This window comes from Nelumbo lutea, chromosome 1, assembly GCF_056320005.1.
Source record: "Nelumbo lutea isolate HS-2025 chromosome 1, American lotus-T2T, whole genome shotgun sequence".
In the NCBI taxonomy this organism is placed as follows: Eukaryota; Viridiplantae; Streptophyta; class Magnoliopsida; order Proteales; family Nelumbonaceae; genus Nelumbo; species Nelumbo lutea.
Genome location: NC_142684.1, coordinates 5,189,800 through 5,217,240, shown reverse-complemented (window position 1 = coordinate 5,217,240; position 27,441 = coordinate 5,189,800). Strand labels below are relative to the sequence as shown.

General features: G+C 43.9%; 2 protein-coding genes and 2 long non-coding RNA genes across 10 annotated transcripts; 2 read left to right on the top strand and 2 right to left on the bottom strand.

The window, feature by feature from the left end:
• Positions 1-324: 324 nt before the first annotated feature.
• On the top strand, positions 325-7,065 carry LOC148873293 (basic helix-loop-helix (bHLH) DNA-binding superfamily protein). 5 transcript variants are annotated; one of them, XM_088963697.1, is made up of 8 exons: positions 325-728; positions 812-907; positions 1,002-1,157; positions 3,765-3,890; positions 3,977-4,042; positions 4,628-4,693; positions 6,300-6,341; positions 6,586-7,065. In XM_088963697.1, the coding sequence occupies exons 4-8, from the start codon at positions 3,789-3,791 to the stop codon at positions 6,769-6,771; spliced, it is 462 nt and encodes a 153-aa protein (XP_088819823.1). In that variant the 5' UTR covers positions 325-728; positions 812-907; positions 1,002-1,157; positions 3,765-3,788; the 3' UTR covers positions 6,772-7,065. The 5 variants fall into 5 exon arrangements, with proteins under 5 accessions (XP_088819823.1, XP_088819822.1, XP_088819824.1 ...); XM_088963698.1 differs by having other exon boundaries at positions 456-728; positions 989-1,157; XM_088963696.1 differs by having other exon boundaries at positions 339-728; positions 812-1,157.
• Positions 7,066-8,681: 1,616 nt separating this feature from the next.
• Positions 8,682-10,797, top strand: LOC148873292 (uncharacterized). The gene is made up of 2 exons (XR_016104817.1): positions 8,682-9,877; positions 10,365-10,797. It is a non-coding gene; the product is annotated as an uncharacterized LOC148873292 (long non-coding RNA).
• A 173-nt stretch (positions 10,798-10,970) lies between these two features.
• On the bottom strand, positions 10,971-15,431 carry LOC148873291 (uncharacterized). 2 transcript variants are annotated; one of them, XR_016104816.1, is made up of 2 exons: positions 12,040-15,431; positions 10,971-11,923 (listed from the first exon to the last, which is right to left on the bottom strand). It is a non-coding gene; the product is annotated as an uncharacterized LOC148873291 (long non-coding RNA). The 2 variants fall into 2 exon arrangements; XR_016104815.1 differs by having other exon boundaries at positions 12,049-15,431.
• A 7,858-nt stretch (positions 15,432-23,289) lies between these two features.
• On the bottom strand, positions 23,290-26,593 carry LOC148873290 (B-box zinc finger protein 24-like). Of its 2 annotated transcripts, none has more exons than XM_088960281.1 (3): positions 25,801-26,593; positions 24,799-25,101; positions 23,290-23,735 (listed from the first exon to the last, which is right to left on the bottom strand). In XM_088960281.1, exons 1-3 carry the CDS (start codon positions 25,981-25,983, stop codon positions 23,505-23,507), a joined length of 717 nt encoding a protein of 238 aa, XP_088816407.1. In that variant the 5' UTR covers positions 25,984-26,593; the 3' UTR covers positions 23,290-23,504. The 2 variants fall into 2 exon arrangements, with proteins under 2 accessions (XP_088816407.1, XP_088816408.1); XM_088960282.1 differs by having other exon boundaries at positions 23,290-23,732; positions 25,801-26,515.
• Positions 26,594-27,441: the final 848 nt, after the last annotated feature.

Below are 27,441 nucleotides of genomic sequence, written 5' to 3'. Positions count from 1 at the left end.
ACCAGATCAAATTGGTTGGAACGTGTTTTTTGGGCCGAAGATCCATATGTCGAGTTATTAGCATCATTTCAATTTTCAACAGCCTTCACCTTTAAAATTATGAAATGACAAAAAGAAAAATTAAATAGAGTTGTTTTTGTAAGCTTTTGCTATCTTTTTTTTTTTTTGATAAAATCAATTTTAATTTTTAGTGAAATGAAAATTCAAATAAAAAAAAGAAAGAAACCATAATATAGAACACTGGAAATTTTGGTAATTTCACTTTCCAGCCAAGCTGGGCCTCAAGCCCTCGACCAAAAGCCAAGCTGAGGTCCAGAGAGATATAGACAGAGAGAGAGAAACTGTAGTAAGTATAACCGTAGATTAACAGCTAGTGTTAGGTTAACCCCACTGCGTGGTTGGAGATGAGCTGTCATTTTAGGGCTTTTATAAAAACTTTCAAAAATCCCTTCCGCCTCCTCTCGCGTACTGCACGCTCGTTTTCTCTCTCTCCTAACTTCTGAGCCTCAGAATCTCCGGTTCAATTCTTTTAAGCTGTGCTGGATTCCGGCTCTATTGCAATTCTGTAACATATCTGCTTTATCGACAGCTACTTTTGCCAGATTATAGGCTACTTTCACTGAATTTCCCGGTTGAAATTTCTGGCAGTATCGTTCTGAATTTCAAACACTCGGATAAAATTCTTGTCTAATTCTGGGGTTTCCGATCATTTCCTGGCTAATCTTAAGGTCTCTGGTCATGTTTCCGGCTTTTAATTATGGCATATTTTCCAGAATTGCGAACTAAATGCGAGAAACGACAATTTCTATAGTGTTTCAGGTAGGAGTTCTGGCTAGCGGATTTAGTTGATTGGTTGAAGCTCAGGGTTTACATCTGACTCAGTCATTAAGGCTTCTGCCACCATCCGGTAACCCGTCCTAGTGAAGATTTCGAGTTCCTTGCCAAGATTTCATCTGTTTCAGCGAATATCAACCTAATCTTTAAACAGTGGCCATTATCAGTAATTGTGCGGTCGAGAAGTACACCTCCAGCAATTATCTTGAGCCTCCGATCAAGTTTTCGGAGTTTGATAGCGGTTTCGCCGGTCAAAGTTGAAGTTTCCGGTGGAAAAATTTTCATCATCTTAGGCTCTCTGCAATGCTGAGTGTCGATATCCGGTGAGTTGGTTCTCGTAGCTTCTGGAAATGGAATTTTGTTTTATTTTATTGTTTGTTGTACACAATCCGTAATTTTGCAACAGCGGCCCTCTACTCTATACTACAAGTGTTTTCTGAGCCGTTCATTTGGAATCTCTTGTTTGCTTGTTTTTTTATCCCAGCCGTCTGATGTCACCAATTGTTTTTCATTCTCCATTGTTTGAGATAGCTTTGGGGCCTATTTGTTAGTTGAATGGTCAGGATGGTGAGCTGAGGCATCCTGCATTCATCTGCCATGTTGGGGACCTGTGTTTTAGGTATTCTCACTGGTGGTAGCTATCCTGATATCAGAATTGTACTGTAATATGTGCATCGTGTAGGGTAAGAATCAAGATCCACGGAAAGCTCCTGTTGTTTTCCTCCAATGATTCCCTAGTTACCCACCCACCCGACATTTATGATCATCATCTCCGTTCTATACCCGGAATTACTTGGCTTTGCTCCCAACTTCGGACTGTCAGACATGCCCTACTCGATTGGCACAGCCGCTTGTCATTAAACTATTTTATGTCCAATAGGTTGTGGCCCACTTGACAGTGGATCTGTCGTACTTGGGAGTTTGGAGGGTAGAGATGATTTTCCCACCAAGTATTTGATGTAGCGACTCTACAAATGATCAAGCACCCATCTGCCATTGTTATTCGTTTTTGATAAGGGGGGTTAGTGGGTTTCCATTGATTTACATTTGTTTTTGCATGGCATGGATTAATTAGATGACGAGTACCAAACCAAGAAAAGGTTCATTTGATGACCACAACGGTACATGTATTTGCCTATTCAAATCATTTTTCAGGGAAGTATTTAATTGGAGTGGAAGGGTCAGGATGGCTTCTGCCAGGGGTATCTACTCTCTACTTAGCTCGAAAGCTCTGTTAGTCTCATGGTTTTTAAAACCGAAGCGGTGATCGAACCTGTTAGGGGTCCGGTTATCGGTTCAAACGGTCTGACTATTTGATTCAAAAAAATAAAAAATTTAAAAAATGGTCAAAACCATTCAAATGATTAATCAGTTGGTTCAACGGTTTGCTGATCAAAATCAACAGTTTTGATGAAAAATGAGTTTGGGGAAAAACAAAACCGGTCAGAAACTATAAGAAGTGGGGTCTTTTCCTTCTGAATGGCTTCCCAGGAAGCACTTTCTGAATGAGAAATGAGACGTTTTTTTATTCAGAAGCTATAAGAGCCCGTTTGGGAAGGCTTGTGCGTTGGAGAAAAGGTGCTGATTAAGCCATGGTGCTTCAGCACCCATGTTTTGGAGAAGCTTTATGGAATATCTTCCTATTTCAATCATCTTTCTCGCCTCCGAAACACAGTGATTGGCTTTCCAAATTTTCACCAAATAAAGCTTTTTGCATTTTCATGTGGGACTCAGCTCAGAATGTCAGAAGCTGCATCCAAATGTTCTCTCAAATGGGCATTTATTATTATTATTATTATTATATTTTTTTTCTGACTTCAGCAAAAATGGACTTTTACTTCTTTTTCGGACCCAATAAACCCTTTGGTGACTTTTTTAACCGAATGCATTTTTGGGTGCTTTTAATTTTAGCTTCCCCTCCCATAAGCTGCAGAATCACTTTTTAGAAGGCCCCTTCCCCAAATGCAGCATTTGATTGTTAAATTGCCTGATATAAACTTCTTTAATCCATTTGCTTTGTTTTTCTTCTTTTTTTTTATTCTAATTATCAGAGACTCTAAGGTAGAATAAAGTAGACAGTGTTCTTGCCCATAGCGAAAGAAAAAAATAAATAAAAACAAAAAAGTTAGTATGATATGGTTGCATTCATTGGCTCAGAGTTGTCCCTTGTGTGATGGACCCACCAAAAGGTGGACTCTGTTCACGCTTATAGATAAGGAATAGGCAGAATAGAGATCTATCCTTTGCTTTACGGGTACCACGTTAGGGCTGTATTATTGCCAGATCAAACAACATCCACCAAAGGATAGAATGGATCTCCTTTCCTACTCTATAAAAGAGGCTTAACATTCATCAGTCGTATGGATGTCAAGACAAACAAAGCCTAGATGATAGATAGATATATATAATCACAGGTAAAAGAGCTATGACTAAAGAGTAAAGACCCAACAGTCGGTCTAGTTATAGGTTCTATGCAGCTTATATATATAGACCGGTATACCACCTTAGTTCTTTTATTCATTAGAGAAATTGCACTTGAAAATAATTCATTAAAGAAATTGAATTATTGATCATTTTGAGGATCGGCATTTAGCGTATACGGCTGTTAAGGTCCAGTTTCATGTTTTAGTAGTTTTAAATGACCTAGAAGCATGTAACTGAAATCCAAAGAAAGAGATGCAAGATGCAACATTTTGATTGCTTCCCTGGTTTATACTTTATATAGTCGGCCAATTTTCCCTATATAGTATTTCCTAATTAACAATGGCAGCTTGCGATAACCTAAGTGGGTATCATACGTCCCTATAGTATCTTTTCTGATTTTACTATTTAATTTTATTTCTTTCCTTTGTTTATTTTGAGTGAACTTGAATATGGTTTGCATCGGATGTTAATGTTATCATGGTGATTTTTCATTATCTTTTATCTAGTGTGAGCGGAAGGTAGAGGGAAGGATGATGACCGACTACAAAAGAAGACCCGAATCCGTTGACGAAGGCAGCCTTACTTGTAGTGAAGCGAAGAGACAGAAGACTGATTTCTCTATCTCCCCAAAGGTCTTTTCTCAAATTCTGAGTTAGTTATGCAATATTACTCTTGGCTTAAAATAGACCATGTAACCTGTTAAACTTTCTGGGTTTAGGAGAGGAAAGAAAAATTTGGAGAGCGAATTGCAGCTCTGCAGCAGCTTGTCTCACCGTTTGGGAAGGTATATTTAAATTCCTGTTCAACTGAAGAGAATAATTTAAACAAGGCAATAGGTCCAGTATCTTGAGAGGCTGACTGCTTTCAGACTCGAACTCATGATTGTTAGAGATTTTATCAAGCACCACGCAATGAATCCTAGAAATTTTAACATGACTGTGAACTAGAATACAAATGAAAATTTTTATTGGATTATCCAATTGATATCATATGCAAATTGTCTGCAATGAGACCTATCTCAACTACTGCATTCTAATATTGATTCCGTAAAGATGGTCTTATGTACAGTGTTGCTGTTTCAAGTTTTAACCAATATTGGATGGCAATACAATGTATTAATAAATGGATTCCTATTTGATAAAAAAGAAAAAAAAAAAACATTTTAAATACTAGCACCACCTTATTAATTCATAAGGTGATGCTAGATGATTCTGGGATCTACTATCCCCGCAAGCAACTCAACCGGGAAAAATAGCCTGAGACGAGTACTGTTTTGAAACAGATCAACAAGAAAAACCTTAGTTTCTTTTCTCTATGATAAAATCTATTTATTTTTGTTGTCAAACTAAAGCCAGCCTGTCGCATGCAGACAGATACAGCTTCTGTCCTTTTGGAGGCAATGGAATACATCAAATTCCTCCACGATCAAGTTCAGGTTTGGTTCTCACTTAATAACTACAATAGAGATCCATTGTCCAATTTCCTTGCATGATTCGTGCTTGTTTTCTTAGTTTAAATTATTTCTCCGTTCTAGACTGGAAAATGATAAAAAAAATTTCAATCAAACGAGGTTCAAATAAAAGACCGACTGGTTATGGGTTGATAGTATTATACCTATTCATAAGAGAAATGTTGGGGCTTGATAGCGTATGTTCTCTGTAATAAGCGAAGGAATGAGATTGGCTGAAATTATGGTTATCCAACCAGATCAGGTTGACTTTAAAATAAAAAAGATGAGGTTGAGAAAATTTCATTGGTGGTAATCCGGCTGCTCCCTGCCGGAGGCGATTTGGTTGCCAGCAATGACGGGGACTAGATATCATACAAGAAATGAGTCAGAGATCCCGGGGTGGCTTACTCGGCGGGGACAATCCGATGGCTAAGTTAGCACTCAGTAGTAGTAGTGAGTTTGAAGATGATATCAGTGAGCTAAAGAGCAAAGATTATGCATACACACATAAAAAAATACCTTCGCCCCTCGGGGGCGAAGTCTTTATATACTGGAGTCCTCATGGGTTGGTGGAGCGGTTCCTGGATCCTCGCTGTGATGGGATCCGTTTGCGTGTTAGGTGGGTAAAATGCCACCAACCGGTAAGGTTGCCTGTCCCCATCTAAATCGGGGAGTGGGTGAGCTAATATAGCCGTTAAGATATGATCCTGTGAGACGTAGGGTACGGTTGTGAGTTCCTTGGGGTTATCACGCGGGGGTCGGTCTGACTAGGTAACGAGCTACCTGTGAAGTGCTGGGCTACTTGGTGGTGAGCTGCTTAGTGGAGAGCTGTCTGAGCCCGTGTCCTTCAGACCCGACCTGCTCTGAATGTCGAAGTGCCTTAGTACTGAGATGATCTTGCACCGAGGCAGGCTTGTCTCGAGGTGGATTCTTTCCGAGGTGGTCCATCTGCCCGGGTTTGATCTGTAGCGGACTTGATATCGTTACCCTGGTCGTGATCTGATATCGAGGTGATCTCAGTTCGGGGTATCAGGGTACCCAATGTCACTTTGAGCGAACTGATCATGCTGAACTATCATTTGTGTCAAGTCACGACCACATGCCGATCTGATCATGTTGAATTGTCACTTATTCCAAGTCATGCCTACGTGTCTCCTTGTTACGAGGTCGGACCAAATTTCCCTTCATCAGAACCCATTTAACAATGTATCCTACCTCGAGACCTATTTGTGCAAGTCCTATCTTAGAATTCCACAGTAGATAAGATGAATATTGTCTCACTCATGGAGCAGCGGTGCGTTTGATTTGGTTCAAACTGTATTTGTTTGGGTGATATCATGATAACCCCAACTCCTTAACCTTCTATAAGTTTTGTTGGACATTTCGGTGACCGGATATATCAACTTTTGGAACTATAGCTAACCAAATATTGCCATGAATTGAAAGCTTAGGAATCTAATATGGCCTCGAATTCTGGTTTAGTTGTTCAAGTGAATCAAGACCTGGTAATCAAATAATTATAATTATTAATTGTTGAACATCTAGAATTGATTGATCTCATGGCTATTTTTTCTATGTTGGTTGAAAACAGGTCCTAAGCGCACCATACCTCCGGAGTACAAGGAAAATACAGGTGACTATGAGGAAGAATCTTGTGGCCACCCCTTATTTTAGGATTATAGATATGCCCCTTCGAAGTGTAGAAAGCAAATTAGAAATAATCGATTTCATGATCAAAACCCTGCTCTTGGGAATTAATTGTGACCAAGTAGTGGGCTTCAATAATGTCTGAAACTGAAGGGAGCCCCTGCTGTTCCCCCTTATATATACCTGGTGTTTTTTGAATGCAAAGTGAATGATTTATCTTTTTGTTTCAGGAATCGGAACAATACAGCCTAAGTAGCAGAGGCTTATGCCTTGTGCCAATCTCTCGTACTCTCAGCGTTGTGCGCAGTAACGGTGCGGACATCTGGGCTCCCATCAAGGCCAGCTCTCCAAGCTCTAAAATGCCGAGACCCAATTTCATCGATATGGTATCTACTGGAATTTCAAGGCAAGCCTAAAAACAGTATACTTGATGCACCTACTTTTTCATCGACTCAAGTAGAAACCAAATTTTGGCATGCTATTTGAATCCTTGGGTACAGAAAAGTCACCAACCGGTTAATCCAGTGCAGTTTTTTTTTTTTTACCCCAAACTCTACTCGAGGTGGAGGGGTGGCTAATCCGAAAAAGCTTTCTAATTTGGAGCCAATTGGGAGTATTATCATGTCATTTATATTCCTCTGTTGTACTAATTTAAAATCTTGAAATGTAATCAATGATAACACAAGGGCTAATTGTTACATTAGTTGTAACTAGGTAGTGCTCTGTTGCTTTGTGTGTTTTGGCATTTACGGCATGGTTAAGATCAAGGTGAGGTATCAGTATTACATATCATATCTGTAAGCTTGAAAATGGATAAGTATCAGTATTACATGATACAAAGATATGGATACACTTGGCGGAAACTATGGGTGTGAGAATTGGCTACTCCCATCTCCACCCATATTGAGTTGTGTAGCACCATGAATAGACCTATTCATGGGCTGGGCTTCAAGTTCAATTTGTGTATGAGTTTTGGACCGGATCCATTCAAATTTTGGCAAAAGTTAAACCCAAGCCTGGCCCATGAACTGGATCTAAATCTACCCATGAATGAACCTAAAACAGAACCAATAAACCCTATATCATATAGGTTCTGAGACTGCATTACAAAAATAACTCCTACCAATATGTGCATATATAATTATTTACATATATATTAACATATTACAAAATTAACTCCAGTCTAACCTACTACCTATTTTCACATGTAATATTTTCATATTATGAATTCTAAATGCATTATTTTAATAAATAGGTTCATTGCCACATTACAAATTGAAAGTATGCTTGCCAATTGTAATTGTCTCTTTTCCAAAAGAAAAATGTAATTATATCTTATATCAAATGAGACCAATTCTCACAATTCGTTTTGCACATTTATTGGGTTTAAATTGGATCTACCTTGACAGCAGATTTGATATTGGATGGGAAGTAGGGATGCAATCAAATCCAATAGTTCAGGTTTGAATTTAATTTTGAATTCCAATCTCAGAATAAGTTAGATTAATTTTTTGAACTTGAATTCAATCAATAAAATATTCGAATATAGTACTTTAGTCGAATGCTTGTATGCACACTAGGGCAAGTTTCTTAAAACTTTTATTGTTTACGTATTGTTGTAAAGTACTTAAATTGTTTGTCTTTATAACAGTGCAACTTACTTTCCCACTTATATCTACGTAGAAATGAACAGGCCAAAGTGACAGATAATTTTTTTTTTTAAATTCTTAAAATACCCTTCCTATAAACCATTCATCGTACTCAACCTTGAGACGAAGAGGAGAGCGGCGGTGAGAACTCTCCTTTTGATTCCTCTTTGTCCTCTCACTATCTCCATTTTTCCCTTTCTCCCCTCTTCCCATCCATCTTCCTCTCCCATTCCACACCTGCCTACCACGGGCCATGTCTTTGGCACTGTCTATCTTGACTCCTTCCTTTCTCGTCCGTACTCTTCTTCTTCGGTTTTTCCTCTCACTATCTCCATATAAACTATTAGTCACTTTTAGTTGATCTTAGCTTGCTCTCAGCTTCCCCTTCTCCCCCACTTCAGACAGTTCAATTCTGCTCCACCAAACCCAGGGGCAATTCAAATGCTCCATAGATAACCCACGAGTCTCGTTCTCGTCCGACTCACCAGGGGATCGAAGAGTGGTTTGTGCTTCGCGCCCTAAGTGTCTTAATACCTACAACTGAATTCGTAAGGGCAGGATGGATAAGAAAAGTGAAAAGGAGATAAACAGAGGGAGGAAGGGGGACTTGTTTCTATTCCCTTCCCTTTCTACTTCTACACTGTTTTGTTGGCAGGACAGCGAGCCAAGATCCGATTCATCAATCGATGAATCATGCCACGTAACCTGGAAAAGGAGAAAGAAACGATGGCAAATTGGCAATGCACCTCATACAAGAGGGAGGGGTCCGAACAACCTTGTACGTACGCCGCCCATGTGAAGAAGTTCTTCTCTAATTCCAAAAAAAGCTAAGCCATCACTCTTAGTGATGAGCTTTAGAGAACAGACCTTATGTGTTTTTCTTCGAGAGAAATTAGTAAGGCTATGTTTGATTTGAAGAAAAAGGCAGGGGAAGGAAGAGAAAGAGATGAAAATCAATATAAGGTTTGTAAGGCCCCATTTGGTTTGTGGGATGAAGATGAGAAAAAGGAAATATTTAAAAAATGTTCTTTTTTATCGGTGAGAAAAAACGTGGAATTTGTGATCCGTGTATTCGCACCAAAAAGATGCGACTCCTGTGGAAAAACTCTAGAAAATATTTTGGGCTTTTTTCTTCAACCTCTGCCTATCCCAATGGTCAGATTTCCAGCGATTTTTCTGGACATATTGTTCAAAGTTAAGACCAGATCCATGGCTCAGGAGAGTTCCAAAATAACTAGAGTTGTGAAATGGTTCAGCGAGATGAGGGCTTTGGATCTAGCTTGCTTGGTGGTATCCTTTGTTGTTAAAAACCAGTGAAAAATTAAGCAGAGGTTCATCTCATAGTCATAGGTCGGAATGTAACAACCATGGCTTATCTATTGATGGATGGGAAGAGAGGGAACTGATCAGTCGAGTCCGTCTGGCAAAGCTCAAAGCCAGTGTCTTCTTTGCTTCCATCGACCAACGAAGTGAGAAGGCTTCCGGAGAGAGTGCGTGCGCTGCCCTTGTTGCAGTCATTACAGATTGGATTCTGTCAAACGGAGGGCCCTTCCAATAAAGGATGAATTCGACAGTCTGATAACAGAAGTGTATGGTTTTAACGGGGTGGTGGCATAGGTGAAAATGATGGAGGTGGCAAGCGTATGGTTAACGGGAGTGGTGGCAGAGGCAGAAATGATGGAGGCGGCAATAGCGGAAGAAGGTTTGGTGAACGCAGAGCAATGATAGCGATGACGATGATGAAGTCTGGTCTTCAAGCAACATTTCACAGTCGTGGACGCGACAAGCGAAGATTTGCTTCCTCTCCTCATCACTGCGACGTCTATAAGACGGAAAAAATGGGAACGCAAGGGTGGATTATGTTTTGTGTTGGGTACTTTTCCTACTATTTCCTCGTATTAACTAAAAAGTTAAATTTTTACACCTTTTCATCCTATCCATCTCATATTTTCCCATTCCACCCAAATCTTCCCACAAACCAAATAAAACCTACAGTTTTCCCATCTTTCCCTTCCTTTCCCTATATTTTCCTTCAAGCCCGACATAACTTAATGGACTTCATCGACTGAAGTCCTAAAGTTTATTTGTTCATTATCAGCAGCTCAATGCCTCGTATTTTAGCGGAATTGAGTGGTTAAACCCGATCTGCAACAGCAAATGCCCAACTATGGCCATGTCCCGACAGAAAATCCCTTGAAAAACGGATGCTGATGCGGCTGCCGTCGTGGCCTTCTTATCCAGCATTAGTTCTGCACTGCTGCCATTACTATAATCTAACGATGAAGCTAGCTGTTGTTGTTTCCTATCTTGCTTCTGTGCCGTCAGCTTACTCGATTCCCCTTCCGGTTTTGGTTCTGCAGTTGGAATTTGAAGTATTGGAGCTACTGTTACCTGTTAATGCTGTATGGTGCATCTGCAGTCTTCCGCTGCCTCATCCATGATTGTAGACATCACATTGGAATAACCCTTCTGAAGCAGCCGATATAGCAACAATGCCAACTTCCTCACTTGATCCTTGACATATTCAAGACAAATCTTATATGTTTTTCCTAGAGAGAAATCATCAAAGAACATTTTTCCTTCTCTTATTTTTCCATTTTCCTTTTCGTTCAAGCCTCCCTAGATCCCGTCTATCACTCCCTGGTTTTGGTGAAGCTGAAAATTATTATTTTTTTATACAAGGTTTGATGGTTTCTCTGCAACTTTTACTGTTCTAAGTTGCAAAACCACGAAACCTAGAATAACTGTTGTGTTTTGAACAAATCAACTTAATAACGATCGTTTTGAACTTCTGCTGCTTCTCCTCTCCCAAAAACTTGAACTTTGCCCGTAATGGTATCTGTCATTATCTGGATATGTAAACACAAATTTTGTGTTAAATTTAGAGTACAAAATTAATGTGGACAAATTCAAAGAAATTTAATTTAATTTATTTGGCAGAAATTTAAATGAGATACAAACTCTCCTTAAAGAAAACCCTCTGATTCTCTTGTCTTAGACAAAAGCCAAAACCACAACTACAACTTACAATTATCAGAAACAACTAACAATCAACTTTATGTGAACATAATTCTCCTCATACTTCTCCTCACAATCAATCAATGATTGGAGCGTGAACTGTTAAAGCAAGACCTTCAATTGTAAACGGCTCTTCGACTGTTATAGATTGATTGAAGTCTTCTTAGCTGCAAGAATTTAGCAAAAGCCCCTTTGATCATTGTATTTCGGTAGAGAAATTTACAATAATTTGAAGACTGAAGTTCCCTAATTGGCATGACATAGAGTTGCAGCAATTCCGAAACTTTGATTGCCAAAGAACTAGAGTCTTTGATCTTTCTTCTTGAAACGAGAAAGCCCAAAAAGAAATTGAAGAGCCCAAGAGTGTGTGTGGGTGAAGAACCGAAGGGACTTTGTTCTTCTCCCTCCATCTATTTATAATAGATTCGGCCAAGCATTTGAATTCAGCCAAATGGTATAATTGATATGGGCCCACTAAGTTGATAATAGGCAAATTAGGAGAATGGGTTTGATTTGGGTTTGATTTGTCTCCCAATTATTTAAAGTCAAGTGCCACTTGGCAAAGGGGTAGGGCCCATGCAGCTTTCAATTCATTTGACCAACCATTATTTCTAAATTTGGTTGATCAATCAATCGTATCCCAATTCAAGATTTGACAATCTGTCCATTGAGTGACAGATTGCACCAAACATTTGAAGCTTAAGCCACCCATTAGAGAAATGATTGTTTCCTTGGGCTAACGGGTTAATTCTTGTTAATGGGCCCAGTAACTTCTAATTGGCTTGTCAACAGGATCTTCTTCTAGCACGGCCCTTTGTGACCTTAGACCATCAAAGAACCTACAGCACTTCTTCTGTCATTGTCGGCACGGCTCTTTGCGACCTCTAGACTATCAAAGAACCTACAGCGGAAAGGAAAGAGAGGAGGGAAAATTTTTCACACGTTAAGTTTTATTCTGAAAATTTAAGAAATAATAGAGGACAAATTTGATATTTCATTTTTTTCATTACCACTTACCAACCATACCTGATGGAGCGCAATCCGGCTGGTCTTAGCTGTCAATAAACTCGCCTCTGAGCTGGAGCGTCGGGGAGCCTGAAACGGGAAAGAAGAGAGCTCTGGGGGGAACCTGGTGTGATAACTCCGAAGCTCAAGTCAGTAATCTCTCAAAGGCAAAGTGTAGACTAGATAGCGCAAAGTTCACATACCTCGTTTGTTGGGGGCAGGGGTCTCTTATAATCATTTCGCGCACTCGCTCCGAGGCCCTTGTCAGGTCGGGTATGATTACCCTTGCGTCTATCAATTCGACCGTCATCCTTTCTGCTGGGACAAAACCGTCACTGCCTAACCGTCTCTTTAACTGGAGATGGCGGTGTCAGGTGGCGGTGGTAGGTGGCCGTTTAGAGTGCGGCCGTCAAGCGTCAGATCCCAAGTCAGTCAGGTGTGGCGCCCTCGGGTACGGACTTCCTCAGTGTCAGGTATGGTACGACTTGTTTGGTTTTGGTGCCCAGAAGGTGATGCGGAGTGGTGAGCGAGGCGAAGTCTTGAGTTCAGAGGTATGTATAGGGCGGGCCAGTTTGGCGAGGTGTATCCCGAACTGTTACAAGGTTGGCCAGTTCGGATTACTTTCTGGTTTGGGGCCAAGGGTGAGTTCGGGCCCCCAGTAGGGAGTTCGATCCGCTGGTGTCTCCCCTTGGTGTTCGCGCCTTAGGCTTGCTTTTGTGCCGAGCTGTTGTTTTTGCCACGTGTCGCATAACTGTGAGGTCGGGCCAAATCTTCCTTCATCAATTGCCCCCCACTCCTCGTGCCAAGGGTCATGCCCTGGTGCGGGGAGTTTTGTGAGGTGGTAGGTGGATTTGTCCGGTCCTTTGAATCTTGACTGCGCGAGTTGCTTTTGCGAGGGTTCTTCAGTTTCCGAGAAGGCGGGAAACGTGCCTACTACTCATAAATGTTGATGGTTGTGACACCACGCGTTTTGAATTTCAAAAATTCGCGCCGCTGGGATGTGACAGCGGGTCATTCAAACTTGAAAAAAGTGCACCACTGTTGGACGTGTGCTGGCATTTGTCAGGGAGACGTGCGGCGCAGTCAGTTTCAGAAAGATGTGCGTCAGCGCGATGTCAGTTTCAAAAAGACGTGCGCTGACGTTTCACTTTTTTCGGGAAGACATGCACCAATCACGTCTCGACCTCAAGGGACGTGCGGTCAGCGCGAATGTGGGCCATCGGGTCGTCTTTGATCTGCACGGTCGGTTCTTGGTTATTGTAGCTATAAATAGTGGGGGACCCCAGTCGATTTGTCACTTCTGCGGTTTGCCTATTGAGCTCGCGTCCAAGTTTTTTCAGCTCACGTCTAGGCTGGTTACATAGCCTCCAAGGTTTTTTGGCTTGTTCCCGTCTCCGGAGCCTTCAAAACTTTCTTCCGGTGAGTACTTTCCTGAATCCACTTCTTTTTCTCAATGTCTAGCTTTGATAGTTCAGACGACTCTTCAAGTAGGACTGACGTAGGTTCTACAAACCGAGCCGTATCCCCCGACTGCCTCAGTGATCCTGAGGTGGAACTCGAGGACTATGAACCAGTAGGCCAAGCCGCTTCAAGCAGTTTGGCGTCTACCTCTCGCCGAGGTCGGATGCTAGACAGGTTTGGTCCCTTGACCATGACGCCTGAGGGGCTTCAATCTATACTTATGTCTTACAATCTGCCTGGGGGTATACATATTTTATTCCTTCGGGTAGCTTTCCTTGGGAACACTGTCCTGATGAAATCATGAATTTTTGAGAGCAGCTTGCTGCGGGGTTGCGACTTCCTTTCCACCCCCTTCTCGCCGAAGTCATAAACCACTTCGGTGTCACCATTGGCCAACTTCATCCGAACTCTATTCGGAACCTGGTGGGGACAATCTCCCTTTTTGCGAGCAGAATTTCCCTTTAGACTTAGAGATATTCTCCTCCATTTTGATGCTCAAGAGACAGGCGGGTTCTCTTCCTAGGGGAAGACGGACGTATTACATTTCTCCTCGTCCGGGCTTTAAGCTTCTGCACGATCTTCCTAATAAGGTCCCGGCATGGAAGCGGGACTACTTCGGTGTGCGAAGTGCACAAGGATGGCCCTTTCAGACCGGGTGGGGTGAGGCCGCTCCTGATTCAGGTGTTACTCTCGACAAAGAGACAGTGAAGGGCCTCCGACAATGGGCACGACAAGGTTTAAAGTGCCATCACTACTTAACAGAGGCCAAGCTTATTGCGGCCGGCCTGAGTTCGGGTAGGTTTCTAGTTCTGCGGTTTCTTGTTGCTTTGTTCCTTTATTTTTTCTGATAAACTCATTTCTGCAGGTGTGATGGACGCGGAAAGAACTCGTGGGGGGCATCTGTTTCAAGGTATGAAGAGGAAGAAGCGGGTCGCCAAGCGAACTCATACCGAGCTGCCCCTGGAAGAGGAGCCTCAAGTTCCAGACAACACGCCAGCGGATCTGCCCAGGGTGCCCAAGGTGACTCCACTGATGCATGAAGCTGCCGGGGCGCCATACGCTGAGACCACTTATACGGGCTCTCCTGCATATTCAAGTGCTCCTGCTCACTCTGGGTCCGCTCATACGCGGGCTGGGCCCTCGGGTTCGGGAGCTCAAGGGGAGTTCAGGAGCGTGTTGACGCCAAACTACACTGTTCAGAAGAGTAGGGAGGCTACTTTCCCTAAGGAGATCGCGGCGTGGACCGATCTTCCTTTGAACCAAGTCGCCTGCCGCGCCGTAACACATGCTATGGTGGTAAGTCAGATTTCATTTGCCTTTTTCATTTTCTATCGCTTTTGCTGTCATTGCTCACTTGTTTCTTTTGGTAGGTGAATTCTTCAATTCATGCCTTAGCAGCCCAAGTGGAGAGGAGCTCACGACAGGCGCGAGCTGCTGAGGCTGCCGCTCATGTTGCTGAAGAGGCGAATACCCGAGCTACCGAGGCGGCCGCTTATGCTGCCGAAGAGGCTGCTCGCGTCACAATGGCCAGGCAAGCGAGGTCTCAACGTGATGCCGAGGCCATGGGGGTCGTTGTCAAGCACATGGCAGACTTGAAGTTGGATTTGCAGCATCAAGTCAAAATATCTTCAGGAGGACATCAAGGAGAAAACGCAGATTTTTTCCCAAGGCATTGAAGACGCCAAGAAGAAGGCCATTGAAGACTACATTGCCTCTCCGCGTTTTGACGATCTGATGGTGGATTCTTACAGAAGGGGGTTCAAACTGAGCTGGTGGATGATCCGGAACATGTACCCTGACCTTGATGTTAGTGCCATATCCACCTTGCGTATAACTCAGGAGATGGCCAATGCTACCGATGGCGAGCCGGACTCTAAAGGAGAGGTAGGGCCTTCGGGTGTTGTTGAAGTGCCTTCTGATGGCGAAGAAGTAGCTCCGGGCATGTAAAGTATATAAATATATATATATATATATATATATATATATATATATATATATATATATATATATATATATATATATATATATTGAAATGTCTTCTGATGGCCAATGTACTCTTGTTTCTTGCAACGGAATAGATAATCTTTTTGCCCAAGTGTTCCTTTTTCCCGAATTGATTCTTTGTCGAACTGATAATATGCCACTTTCTTGTCCGGGTTATTATACTTCTGTGACCTGTTTTGCCGCGAAGGCTTTTGCAGCGAACTAATTTTTTGTCGAGCTGATAATATGCCCGACTTTTCTTTGCTTGTTTATGCTGAGGTTCCTCTTGGCTCGCATCATGGCCCATAGGACCTGATTTCGTCCACTTCGCTTGGCGATTTATAGGTAGTATTGCCTTAAGTTCACGATGTTCCACGCTCAATGTACTTGTTTGCCTTCCTAGGTTTCGAGTTTGTATGCTCCCCCCCCCCCCCCCCCGAGCACTCTCTTTACTTTATAGGGTCCTTCCCAGTTTGGTCCAAGTTTGCCCACGCCGAGTTCGGGCACCATAATCTTACGAAGGACCAGGTCACCGACTCGGAAGCTTCGTTGCTTTACTCTGGCATTGTAGTAGCGAGCTACCTGCTGCTGGTATGCCGCTGTCCGGATGTGCGCGAGGTCCCTTACCTCGTCCAGTAGGTCAAGGTTGGTACGTAACTCATCTCCGTTTGTCCGATCATCGTATGTTTCTAGTCGCAATGTTGGTACTTCGATTTCCACTGGGATCACTACTTCAGTGTCGTAGGTGAGGTTGAAGGGGGTTTCTCCCGTGGTGGTTTTTTCTGTAGTTCGGTGAGCCCACAAGACACTTGGTAGCTCTTTGGCCCACAATCCCTTAGCTCGACCCAAACGTGCTTTCAATCCGCGCAGGATGGCTCTGTTCATTACTTCTGTCTAACCATTTTCCTGCGGGTGCGCGACTAATGTGAAGTTTTGCCAAATCCCCATGTTCTGGCACCACTCTTGGAACTTGATATTCTCGAACTGCTTGTCGTTGTCGAAAATTAGTACCCGAGGTAACCCGAAACGACATACTATGTTCTTCCAAAAGAAGTTCTATATGTTTCGGGTCGTGACAGTTGCCAGAGGTTCGGCTTCTATCCACTTTGTAAAGTAATCTACTGCAACAACTAGGAATTTTCTTCCACCTGTTGCTGGTGGTAATGGCCCCAGGAGGTCGATGCCCCATTGTGCAAAGGGCCACGAGCTGGCGAGGTATTTGAGGTCGGAGGCAGGATGATGGTGGATATTGGCATGCTTCTGACACTTGTCGCATTTTCTGACGAGCTCGACAGTTTCTGCCTTCATCGTTGGCCAGTAGTATCCTTGTCGAAGTGCTTTTTGGGCGAGTGCTCTGCCCCCCAAGTATCCATCGCACAAGCCTTCATGAGTGTCGCAGAGTACGAACTCAGCTTCGGCAGGTCGCAGGCAACGCAAGTAGGGGAGCATGTAGGACCGTCGGTATAACCGTTCGTCTATTATGACGTATTTGGCTGCCTGGCGCTGCACCCTCTTAGCTGCATTGCATTCTGCAGGGAGGGTTCCGTCTATCAAGAAGCTCGCGAGTGGGTCGATCCAGCTTGGCTCTGCTTCTAGGACGGGAGCGACCTCCTCTGCCCCCCCCGAGAATACTAGGCCAAGGTAAGTCCTCTATGTACACGGTTCTCATGTTGTGACTTGTGCTGGCTAACCGGGACAGAGCGTTGGCCTCAGTGTTCTCTGACCTCGGGATTTTCCTGATGAAGTGTGACTGGAAGTTGAGCAGGGCCTCTTTTACTTTCGCCAAATATGCGATCATGGAGAGCTCGCGTGCTTCATACTCGCCCGTAACTTGGTTGACCATGAGCTGGGAATCGCTGCAGATGACCAAGTGTTTTGCCTTTACCTTTCGCGCTAGGTCCAGCCCAGCTATCAGTGCTTCGTACTCTGCCTCATTGTTGGATGCCGCAAACTCAAAGCGTAGTGTGTATTCTAATTTTGTGCCGCCCGGGCCGCATAAGGCTATTCCAGCCCCGCTACCTTGCTGGTTCGAGGAACCATCCACGTGAAGGATCCAAGGCTCCTCATCCCAGTTCGCGTTTCGCCTGACCAAGAGAGATGCCACACTGACTGCTACTTCATGGAGTTCAAATTCTATTGGCTCGGGAGCTCTGGGTTCGCCCGAATTGGGGACCTCGGGCTCGACCTGTATGGCTTCGTGGCTGAAAGTGCACTCGGCGATAAAATCTGCCAAAGCTTGGGCCTTAATTGCGGTCTGGGGTTTGTACTGGAGGTTGTACTCGCTAAGTTCGATGGCCCATTTCGTCAGCCTATCGGAGACCTCGGGCTTCAGCAAAACTTGTCTTAGGGGTTTGTCGGTTAAGACAATGATGGTGTGAGCTTGGAAGTACGAGCGGAGTTTCCGAGCTGATATCACTAGTGCATAGGCAATTTTTTCTATCTGCGGGTACCTTGTTTCTGCTCCCTGCAGAATTTTACTAACATAATAGACTAGCCGCTGGACCTTATCTACTTGCTTTACTAATACCAAACTGACCACTTCGTCGCTCGCCGAGAGGTACAGTTCTAGGACCTCGCCCTCCTTGGGTCTGGCTAAGGTTGGTACGGTGGCGAGGTAAGTCTTTAGCTCATTGAACGCGAGCTGGTAATCTCGGGTCCATTCGAACCCTTTGCCTTTGATTGCCTTGAAGAAAGGCAGGCAGCGGTCTGCCGACTTGGACATGAAGCGGCTCAGAGCGGCTATGTGGCCGTTTAGCCTTTGAACTTCTTTTACTTTCCGAGTGGTCTCATATCAAGGATGGCCTTTATTTTGTCCGGGTTGGCCTCAATGCCGCGCCGGTTGACAATGTACCCTAGGAACTTACCCAAGGTGACACCGAATACACACTTGTTTGGGTTTAGTCTCATGTTATATTGACGCAAAATTTGGAAGACAGAATCCAAGTCTTTTATTAATTCTCGCGAAAACTGTGTTTTGATGACCATGTCGTCTACATAACATTCGATTTTTGTGCCAATTAAAGGTCGAAAAAGTTTATTTACAAGTCTTTGAAAGGTCGCACCAGCATTCTTTATCCCAAAGGGCATGACCTTGTAACAGTACAGGCCGAACTCGATAATGAAGCTGGTTTTTTCTTGGTCGGACTGGTCCATCTTAATCTGGTTGTAGCCTGAGTAGGCGTCCAAGAAGCTTAGCAGCTCGTGTCCCGAGGTCGCGTCCACCAGGCGGTCAATTTGGGGTAGGGGGAAGTAGTCTTTTGGGCAAGCTAGGTTTAGATCGGTGTAGTCGATGCACATGCGCCACTTGCCGTTGGCTTTTTTCACCAGCACTAGGTTGGCTACCCAGCTCGGGTAATGAACTTCTCTTATGAAGTCCGCTGCGAGGAGCTTTACGACTTCTTCGTCGACCGCCCTCCAGCGCTTCGGGGCTAAGTTGCGTTTCTTCTGTCTAATGGGTCTGACTACAGGGTCAGTGTTAAGCTTGTGAGTTATAAGGCCAGGGTCGATACCAGGCATATCTGCCGCAGACCATGCAAAAATATCTAACTTTTGGAGTAAGAAACTCACCAGTTCAATTCGCAAAGGCTCCTTGACGGAGGCACCGATCTGTAGAGTTCGGCTCAGATCTGTAGTTGAGGTTGGGACTGCGACTGTTTCCTCAGTGGGCGAAGCTCGTTCCTCGCCCTGCTCCGTAGGTCGCTCTAGTTCGAGGTCGTCGGCTGCCTTGTTTTTTCCCTTTAGGGTGGCAACATAGCACTTGCGGGACTCGAGTTGGTCGCCCCGTGCTACCCTCACACCGAAGTTCGTGGAGAACTTCATTGCCAGATAATAGGTGGAGACCACTGCACGTAGAATATGCGTAATTGGTCGCCCTATTATGGCGTTGTGTGGGGAGGGGGTCGCGACCACCAGGAAATCATGGTTGAGTCTTACCGCGCACGGCCATGTGCTGACTTCCACGGGTACTGTTATTTTTCCCAAGGGCCTGACTTCCTCTCTGCTGAAGCCTACCAGAGGAGTGTGAGCGGGTTTCAAATTGCTTTTCTGCAACTATAATTGGTCGAACGCCGATTTGAATAGTATGTCTGCCGAACTGCCTGAGTCTACTAGCACACGTCGGACTTCGAAGTCGCTGATCCTTAGCTTTATGACGAGCGCGTCGTCGTGGGGGTAGTGAACACCTCGCGCGTCATCTTCTGTAAAAAAGATCGGTTCTTCCTTCTTTGGCCTCTTGGGAGGGTTCTACTCCTCTCGGGCTGCTTCGCGAATTGACGTCCTTGCTGCTGCCGAAGTGCATCCTGCCACCACCGAACCGCCCACTATCACGTGGATGGTTCCCCGGACTGGCCTTTCTTCTGGGGGAGGTCGCTGCAAAGCTTCGGCCAGTCTGTTGCTCGGCTCGAGGACATCCTTCCCGTGTTCCCCTTGCCGACCTGCTTTATTACTATTGTCATAATGTACAAAATTTCTTAAGTACCCGCGACGGATGAGTCCTTCTATCTCGTCGCGGAGATTATTACATTGCTCGGTGCTATGACCGTGATCTTTATGAAAACTACAATATAAATTTTTGTTCCGCTCGTTGGGGTTGCTCTTCAGGCGATGTCGCCACTTTACGTAAGGGGCGTCCTTGATCGTCATCAGGATCTCGGTCCGCCTTGTGTTCAATGGCGTGTAACCCGTCCGAACTGCTAGGGGAGCTCGGGACGGATGGCTTGGCTTTGCCTCTCTGTTGTGGCCTCTTCTGTCGCCGGGGTTGGAGGGCTTGCCTTCTCTTTTTCTTTTTTCAACACCGCCTTCGTTTCTCTGGTTGATCTCTTCTTCTGTTCTCATAAACTTGTTCGCGAGCTTGAGGAAGTCGGCCACGGTTGCTGGCTGGCTGGCCACCATGTGCCATTTGAATTCTTTGTGCGTCACCCCTCTTTTGGCTGCGGCGAGCTGTACCGCGGGGTCTAACTGAGGGATCTGCAAACATGCTTCATTGAACCGTTTGATGTATCTCCGGATAGGTTCTCCCTCTTTTTGGATTACCCCGAAGATACTTTCCTCGGTTCTGGGACACCTTTTGCTGGTGACAAAGTGCGTAGTGAAGATCTGCACGAACTGGGGCCAGCTTTTTATTGACCTGAAAGCTTGGTTCCGGTACCAGGTGCGGACCACCCCTCTGAAGGTGGTGGTGAAGGCCACGCACATGCACGACTCGCTTGCCCTAGTGAGGTGCATTTGCGACTGAAACGCGTTGACGTGGTCGTTGGGGTCAAAGGACCCATCATACTTGTCCAGAGAAGGGAGTTTGAAATCTCTAGGCAAGGGGACTGCCAAAAGTTCCGCTGAAAGGGGGGAAGGAACTGAGAGAATGGTGACGGTTTTTACCTCGCCCGAGCTCGTTTCTTCCTTGCCTCTGAGCTCGGATAGCATGCGGGTAGCAGTTCGGCGACTTCGTCGGCGCCTTCTTTGAGTGGGCCTGGTGCTGGCGCTGCTTGCCTCTGTGTTGCCGAGCTCGATGGGCCCGGATTGCTGGCCTGCTGCCAAGGCGCTGAAGCGGTTCTCCGTGAGTGGGAACTCGGGCTTGGAGCGCCGAGGTGACTTTGTTGGCGAGGTTCTTAACCCACCCGCAGGCTGTGAGGCGGGAGTGATCTTTCTTTGCTTTCGGCCCGGGGATGAGGCCTGACTGTTAGGGGGGTTCTGCGGTCGGGAAACCTCTCCTTGGTGAGGTCGTCCACCTTGATGGGAGGCCTTGACCGGCTTTGAAATAGGGTGCCGGGGGGGAAGTGGTTGGTTCAAGGGTAGCTAAGGGAATTGTTGTTGATAATGGTGTTGGGAGAGGTGGTGCAACACCCGGTGTTATTGGAGTTGGTGCTGCTGGAATTGTTGCATTTGGGCCTGCATTGCCCGCATGCATTGCATCAGATCATCTATCTGGTTTTGGCGGGCTGCTAGTGGGACAGTAGTTGGTTCCGCGAAGCTCGTTTCGATGGGCAGAGGGATGTTCAGCGTGGGAGTGTTCAGAGGTGCCACTGCATGTGGCGCATTCAAATTTGGGATCCCATCCACTGAAAGGGGGATGGTGAACTGCCCGATGCACACTGCCAGAACATGAAGTTGCTCTCCGGTAGTGGCTGTTTCGGTTCCATGTCCGGCACTACTAGAGGAGGCCATTTCGGTGTTGGAGTGGGTGTTGGAGTTTTTGAAAGAAGGGTAGGTAAAAGATATTTAGAGGGAGGCTTTTAGAAGCTTTCCCACAGACGACGCCAATTGATGGAGCGCAATCTGACCGGTCTTAGCTGTCAATGAACTCGCCTCTGAGCTGGAGCATCGGGGAGCTTGAAACGGGAAAGAAGAGAACTCCGGTGGGAACTCGGTGTGATAACTCCGAAGCTCAAGTCAGTAATCTCTCAAAGGCAAAGTGTAGACCAGATAGCGCAAAGTTCACATACCTCGTTTGTTGGGGGCAGGGGGCTCTTATAATCACTTCGCACACTCGCTCTGAGGCCCTTGTCAGGTCGGGTATGATTACCCTTGCGTCTATCAATTCGGCCGTCATCCTTTCTGCTAGGACAGAACTGTCACTGCCTAACCGTTTCTCTAACTGGAGATGGCGGTGCCAGGTGGCCGTTTAGAGTGCGGCCGACAAGCGTCAGATCCCAAGTCAGTCAGGTGCGGCGCCCTCGGGTATGGACTTCCTCAGTGTCAGGCATGGTACGACTTGTTTGGTTTTGGTGCCCAAAAGGTGATGCAGAGTGGTGAGCGAGGCGAAGTCTTGAGTTCGGAGGTATGTATTAGGGCGGGCCAGTTCGGCGAGGTGTATCCTGAACTGTTACAAGGTTGGCCAGTTCGGCGAGGTATATCCCGGACTGATAAGGTAGGCCAGTTCGGATTACTTTCTGGTTTGGGGCCAAGGGTGAGTTCGGGCCCCCAGTAGGGAGTTCGGTCCGCTGGTGTCTCCCCTTAGTGTTCGCACCTTAGGCTTGCTTTTGTGCCGAGCTGTTGTTTTTGCCATGTGTCGCATAACTGTGAGGTCGGGCCAAATCTTCCTTCATCAATACCAATTGTCAAAAAGAGTAAAGATACTTTGAGACAATATATAAACAGTAAAGATAGAGTTAATCAATTAACTAAATCATAAGAATAGTTTAAAAAATTTGCCCATTTTTAATGAAATCTGTCTTAAAAAATAAAAAAGAAAAACAAGTATGCCCTTGAACTCTTCAATGTATTAAACATACCTAAATCTATAGCGGGAATTTGTTTGGGAAAGAGCTACCCCCGCTTTAGCTCCTCTTTATTGGCCATCAGGGTGGTGGATTAACTTTGGCTGTTGGGGCTCAACAGCATAGGCCGTTGAGACAGTTTCTGGGCGGTTCACCTATTCATGCCATGCTTTGATTTTTAGTAAAAGTAAATATGTAATTTCTAATTTATCCATTCTCATGCTAACGTGGCATTTTCAGAAATTCTCTCAAAAACAGGATTCAATTAGAGCAAAGTCCATAGACTTGCATTGAGAATATCTCCCCATGAAATGAAACATAGAAGAATGGAGATATTCCGGCTATAAATGCTCTTCGAACAGTGTTCGAACGGATTCTGCTCTGAGTGAAGCCGATCTCCAACAGCATAGGCTGTTGGCCCCACAACAGCTAAAGTTTTTCCCTGGGTGGTGGCTCGGTTGGTTTTGAGCCCCGCTATCGACTCTCACCACCCTTGAGAAGAGTTATAATGTTGCTAGAAAAAAGTAGTACCATACCAAAGAAAATTGAAATACGGCCCTTATAGGGGCAAAGGCGAATGGTTAAATACCATATTGTAAGATGCATGAAGGATCAACAGCAGTACAGCACCACTTTACTAGTTAAATGCACTTATAGTCAAGATCATTAAAGTCAGACCATTTAATTATATATTGATGCTCACGTAATAGCCATTAGACTAGAATAGACCGAACCTAATTTGATTTTGACACGTTATCTATGTATCCGTGTGTACATTATCATGGTAACTTACAAAATACCTATGCTATGTAATGGATCCTTTTAACCAAGATCAGGGACAGTGAAGAACTCCTCTTCGTCTGATATTTCGATCCTAGGCTTCTTAAGGGGCATGTGAGGTTTGGTGGGTCTGTTAATCGTCGCATTACTTGGTTGTAAAATGGGGAGTTCAGGAACTTCAGCTGCTGCCAGTGCCTCCTGAGGTACTTGCTCACCAAAGAGGCCAATTTCTGTAAACCACTCCAGTTCTCCAAATTCAATAGATTCTTTCTGCTGAACAAAATAAACATTTCACAAAATTAAGGACAGGGAAAGAGGATACAAAGGATGATATCTTAAGAAAGAATGAAATTGAAGAAACTGATAATCAAATAATGGAGATCAGATAACAAAATTAAAAGGACTCTCTCTTAGAGTGAACAACACAACTGCATGTAGAGATGCACAGAAAAAGACTACATTTGCTGTGTGATACATATTAACCATGGGCCACAGTGATACCTCTATGCTCATGAACCTGTATAAGCCTATGATCCACATTCTAGACTGCCTTTACTGTTAGGGACCATTTAATAACAGATGAAGCTGCTGAACTGAAAAGATTTTTAGCTTTGTCTTTTGGTGAATAAGCTTTTGAGGAGGTTGTGGGCTTCTTAATGTTTGAAGCTGAAGTTGACTGGATTACCATACCCTATAATATTTTATTATTTAAGTATCTTATCCATGCTTAACCAAGCAAGAAGAAAGGTGAGAGCATACTTCTGTCATGTGGGGCTACACAATGCAAGAAGAAAGGTAAGGCTGCATATATCTGTCTCTCCCCAGACCCCACATTGATGGGAGCCTCGTGTACTGGGCCGAGGCTGCCCTTCTAAGTATCTTATCCATCAAAGAGAAAGCAAAATGTCGTTTAATTCAGAAACTTCAGCAGTTATCAAATGAACCCAATCTAATCTGGCTAAGAGCTCTCCTAGTCCACAAAGCAATATAATGAAATTATTCCAATTGCAAAGCTGCAAAAACTGTCCAATTTGGATCTGATGATCTGATCTGCAAGGTCACTAAACTCATAGCTGGACTTGTATTACATTTATACATGTATGTGGCCCATTCTAGTCATTGATTAAACAATACCAGAAGGTGGACCGGACATTGAAGCAGCTAGGTATCTATGCACATGTGGGAATCCAATTTTGACATGAAGCTCTTCATTTCATTATTGCAATATAAAGCATGTGCTCCATCTGGTCCAGTTTAATCATCAAAGTCTTATGATATAAGGTAGACAAAAAGCAGGACAATAGCAATCCTTGTATAGAATTCAAATTCCCATTACCTTATCACTGGATTGAAAATCTGAAAACTGTAACAAGTCATCAACTGCCCATGGTGGAGATGCAAAGGTTGAAGGTTGTGGTGAAGACATTTTTATGGCCATTGGTTGTGGCTTCTGGTTGGTTGGCTCCAAAAATCCTTTGTTGGTGTCTTTGGCACAACCAGATCTCAAAGCCACTTTGATTCCAGTGGCGAGAAATCTTTGGTGATTGGCAGAAAAGCTATTTGCAGAGTGGATTGGCTCATCACAATCTTGACAGAAGAGGGCTCTATCTTCAACACAGAAAATAAAAGCTGTCTTCTCCTGTAAAGTAAATAAACAAAGAAGGAAAACAGGAGCGGAAGTTATAACTCAGATCCTGGTTAAGAGCTCAATTCTAATTCATTCTCCATGTAAGATCAAATTGGACCATTTCCTTCACCGATGATTAAGTATGAATCCTAAAATGATGAAAATAACTAAGATTACAAATATACCAGTAATCCACCATTAATAGCCCTATGAGATCCCAGGATTTATGTGTTTGGGATCTATGAGGAAAGTCTTTGCTTCCCCTTCTAGTTCTAATTCCACAGAGGCCACAAGCAGCCGGGTCTGTACAGTACAGTGCAAGAGGGAGCATGTTGCAGATAGTAATATGCCTAACCATTTCTGTAATGTAATCTCTTCTACATGTGGAAACTGTTAAAAGGTTCATGCTGGACTCTTCTGCCTAATGCAATTCCATCAAGAACAAGAACAATAATAGAAACAAAAAGCAAATCAAACCCAAATACATGGACAAGGAAAGAAGAAAAGCCATTTCAAGAAAAGGGAAAAGGGAATTAGATATAGCAGTGAGGTATATCAGTGAAAAAAAAAAATCTATCCTAAAGACATAAAACTACAAAAGCAGAGGAGTATACAGATGATTCACTCAAATGAGACAAGAAACGCCAAACTCAGAAAGCCAATTAAGCAAAATAGAAAGCAGAGAGATAGAGGAGGTAGGGTTCAATTTACTTGGCAGATATCACATCGGGGAAGTTTGTTGGAGAGGCATTGCAGTAGAAGCCTCTGGTGCTTGCTGGCGAGCTTGTTTGCTGCATGCACTTCGATATCGCACTTGGCACATAGAGCCGCCTCGTCGGCGCAACAAATCACGGTAGCCGGAGCTTTCTCGCAGACATCGCACTGGATTTTCATCCTCCTTCACTTGTCTTCTGTTTTCCCTTCCTTTTTCTCTTTATGCAAACCTTTTCCAAGCTTCTAGATGAGATTTAGGAGGTATCCATCTAACCAGATTGACAAAAATTGATGATTTCGAGTCGAAAGCACCGAATTCTTAATCAGAGAAAACAGAGTAAATGAATTTCAGAATCTAACCCCCCCAAAAATGGGCTTTCGGGTATTATTTCTGTTCTGAAAATGGAGACTCTCCTAAGGAAAAATTGCAGAAAAGAAACAAAGAATGAGACTCAAAGATCCCAAGTGGGTTGAAGACGGTGAAGACGAACTAACAAACTGAAGAAACAAAGGGAGAAAGAAAATTCTGACAGGAAGAAGGGATAAGTGGAACCGAACAAGAAAGAGAGTACAGACAGAGAAGCGAGTGGTGTAGAATGGAAGAGAGTCTGCAGGAGAAGATAACGTTCTGGATTCTCATATCTAAAGCTAAGCGCTGAACTCATCTTGGTGGAATCTCCTCATTTGTGGCTGAGAAGCTCCCAACAGTATTAGTGGCCACCAGTATTCTCAACTTCTTTAACCGGAGAGAATCAGGTAGCTGCCTGCTTGCGTCTGTACTGAGCGCCACGGTTGTTCCTGAACCTTCGGATTGGAATTTTATTATGAGTGAAGGCTTGATTCCCCAGATGATACCAAATCCACGGTACATATTCTTAGAATGTTCATTATTTTTGGTAGAACATCTTTTAAACGCTTACTGTTGAAGTTCCTCTGTGATAGAGACATGACAGACTTAGGCCAGACAAGTCGAGCCCAGTTTAACTGTTATTCACTGAGGCATGGGCAGGGCTCGAGCCCAACAACCTGGAGTTGGGCTGGATCTTTCTAGATGACCAAACAAGTCTTGCTGTAGCTGTCCCACTTTTCAGTCTTTTAATCTTGTAGGCCTGCACCTGCACTACAGATACTTTGAAGATCTTTTCAATCAGAGCCGTAGATATTGGAAACCCTATTTAAGAGATTTCTAGAGCTGAAAACAGCTTGATTTGATCAATTGGATATCTCTGACTCTAACCTTGTTTGCTTATCTGAACAAAAATAAATTATTTGGCGCCTTAATTATACTTTTTATAAATTTGTTTTATAATTTAAAAAATAAATAAAAAAAAAAAATTCCATCAATTGTCTGATGGAAATTACTAACACAACGCTTTAATTTATTTATTTTTCAATCTTGCTTTTGCCCATGAGAAACTTTCTTGGCATAGTCGCAATTTCAATAGAAGAGGTGTATTTGCATACTATTTGAAATGTTGGAGGGGTTTTGCAGATGTCAGAAGTACATTAAAGATTAAAGCAATTTTTCCTAAGTTAAATGCTATAATATGTTGTTGTGCTAAAAGCTAAATAGATTCTTCTCAATGTAAAGACTTGTACTCATAGGGCTTGCAACACTCAATTTTAGGTGTCTTTGTT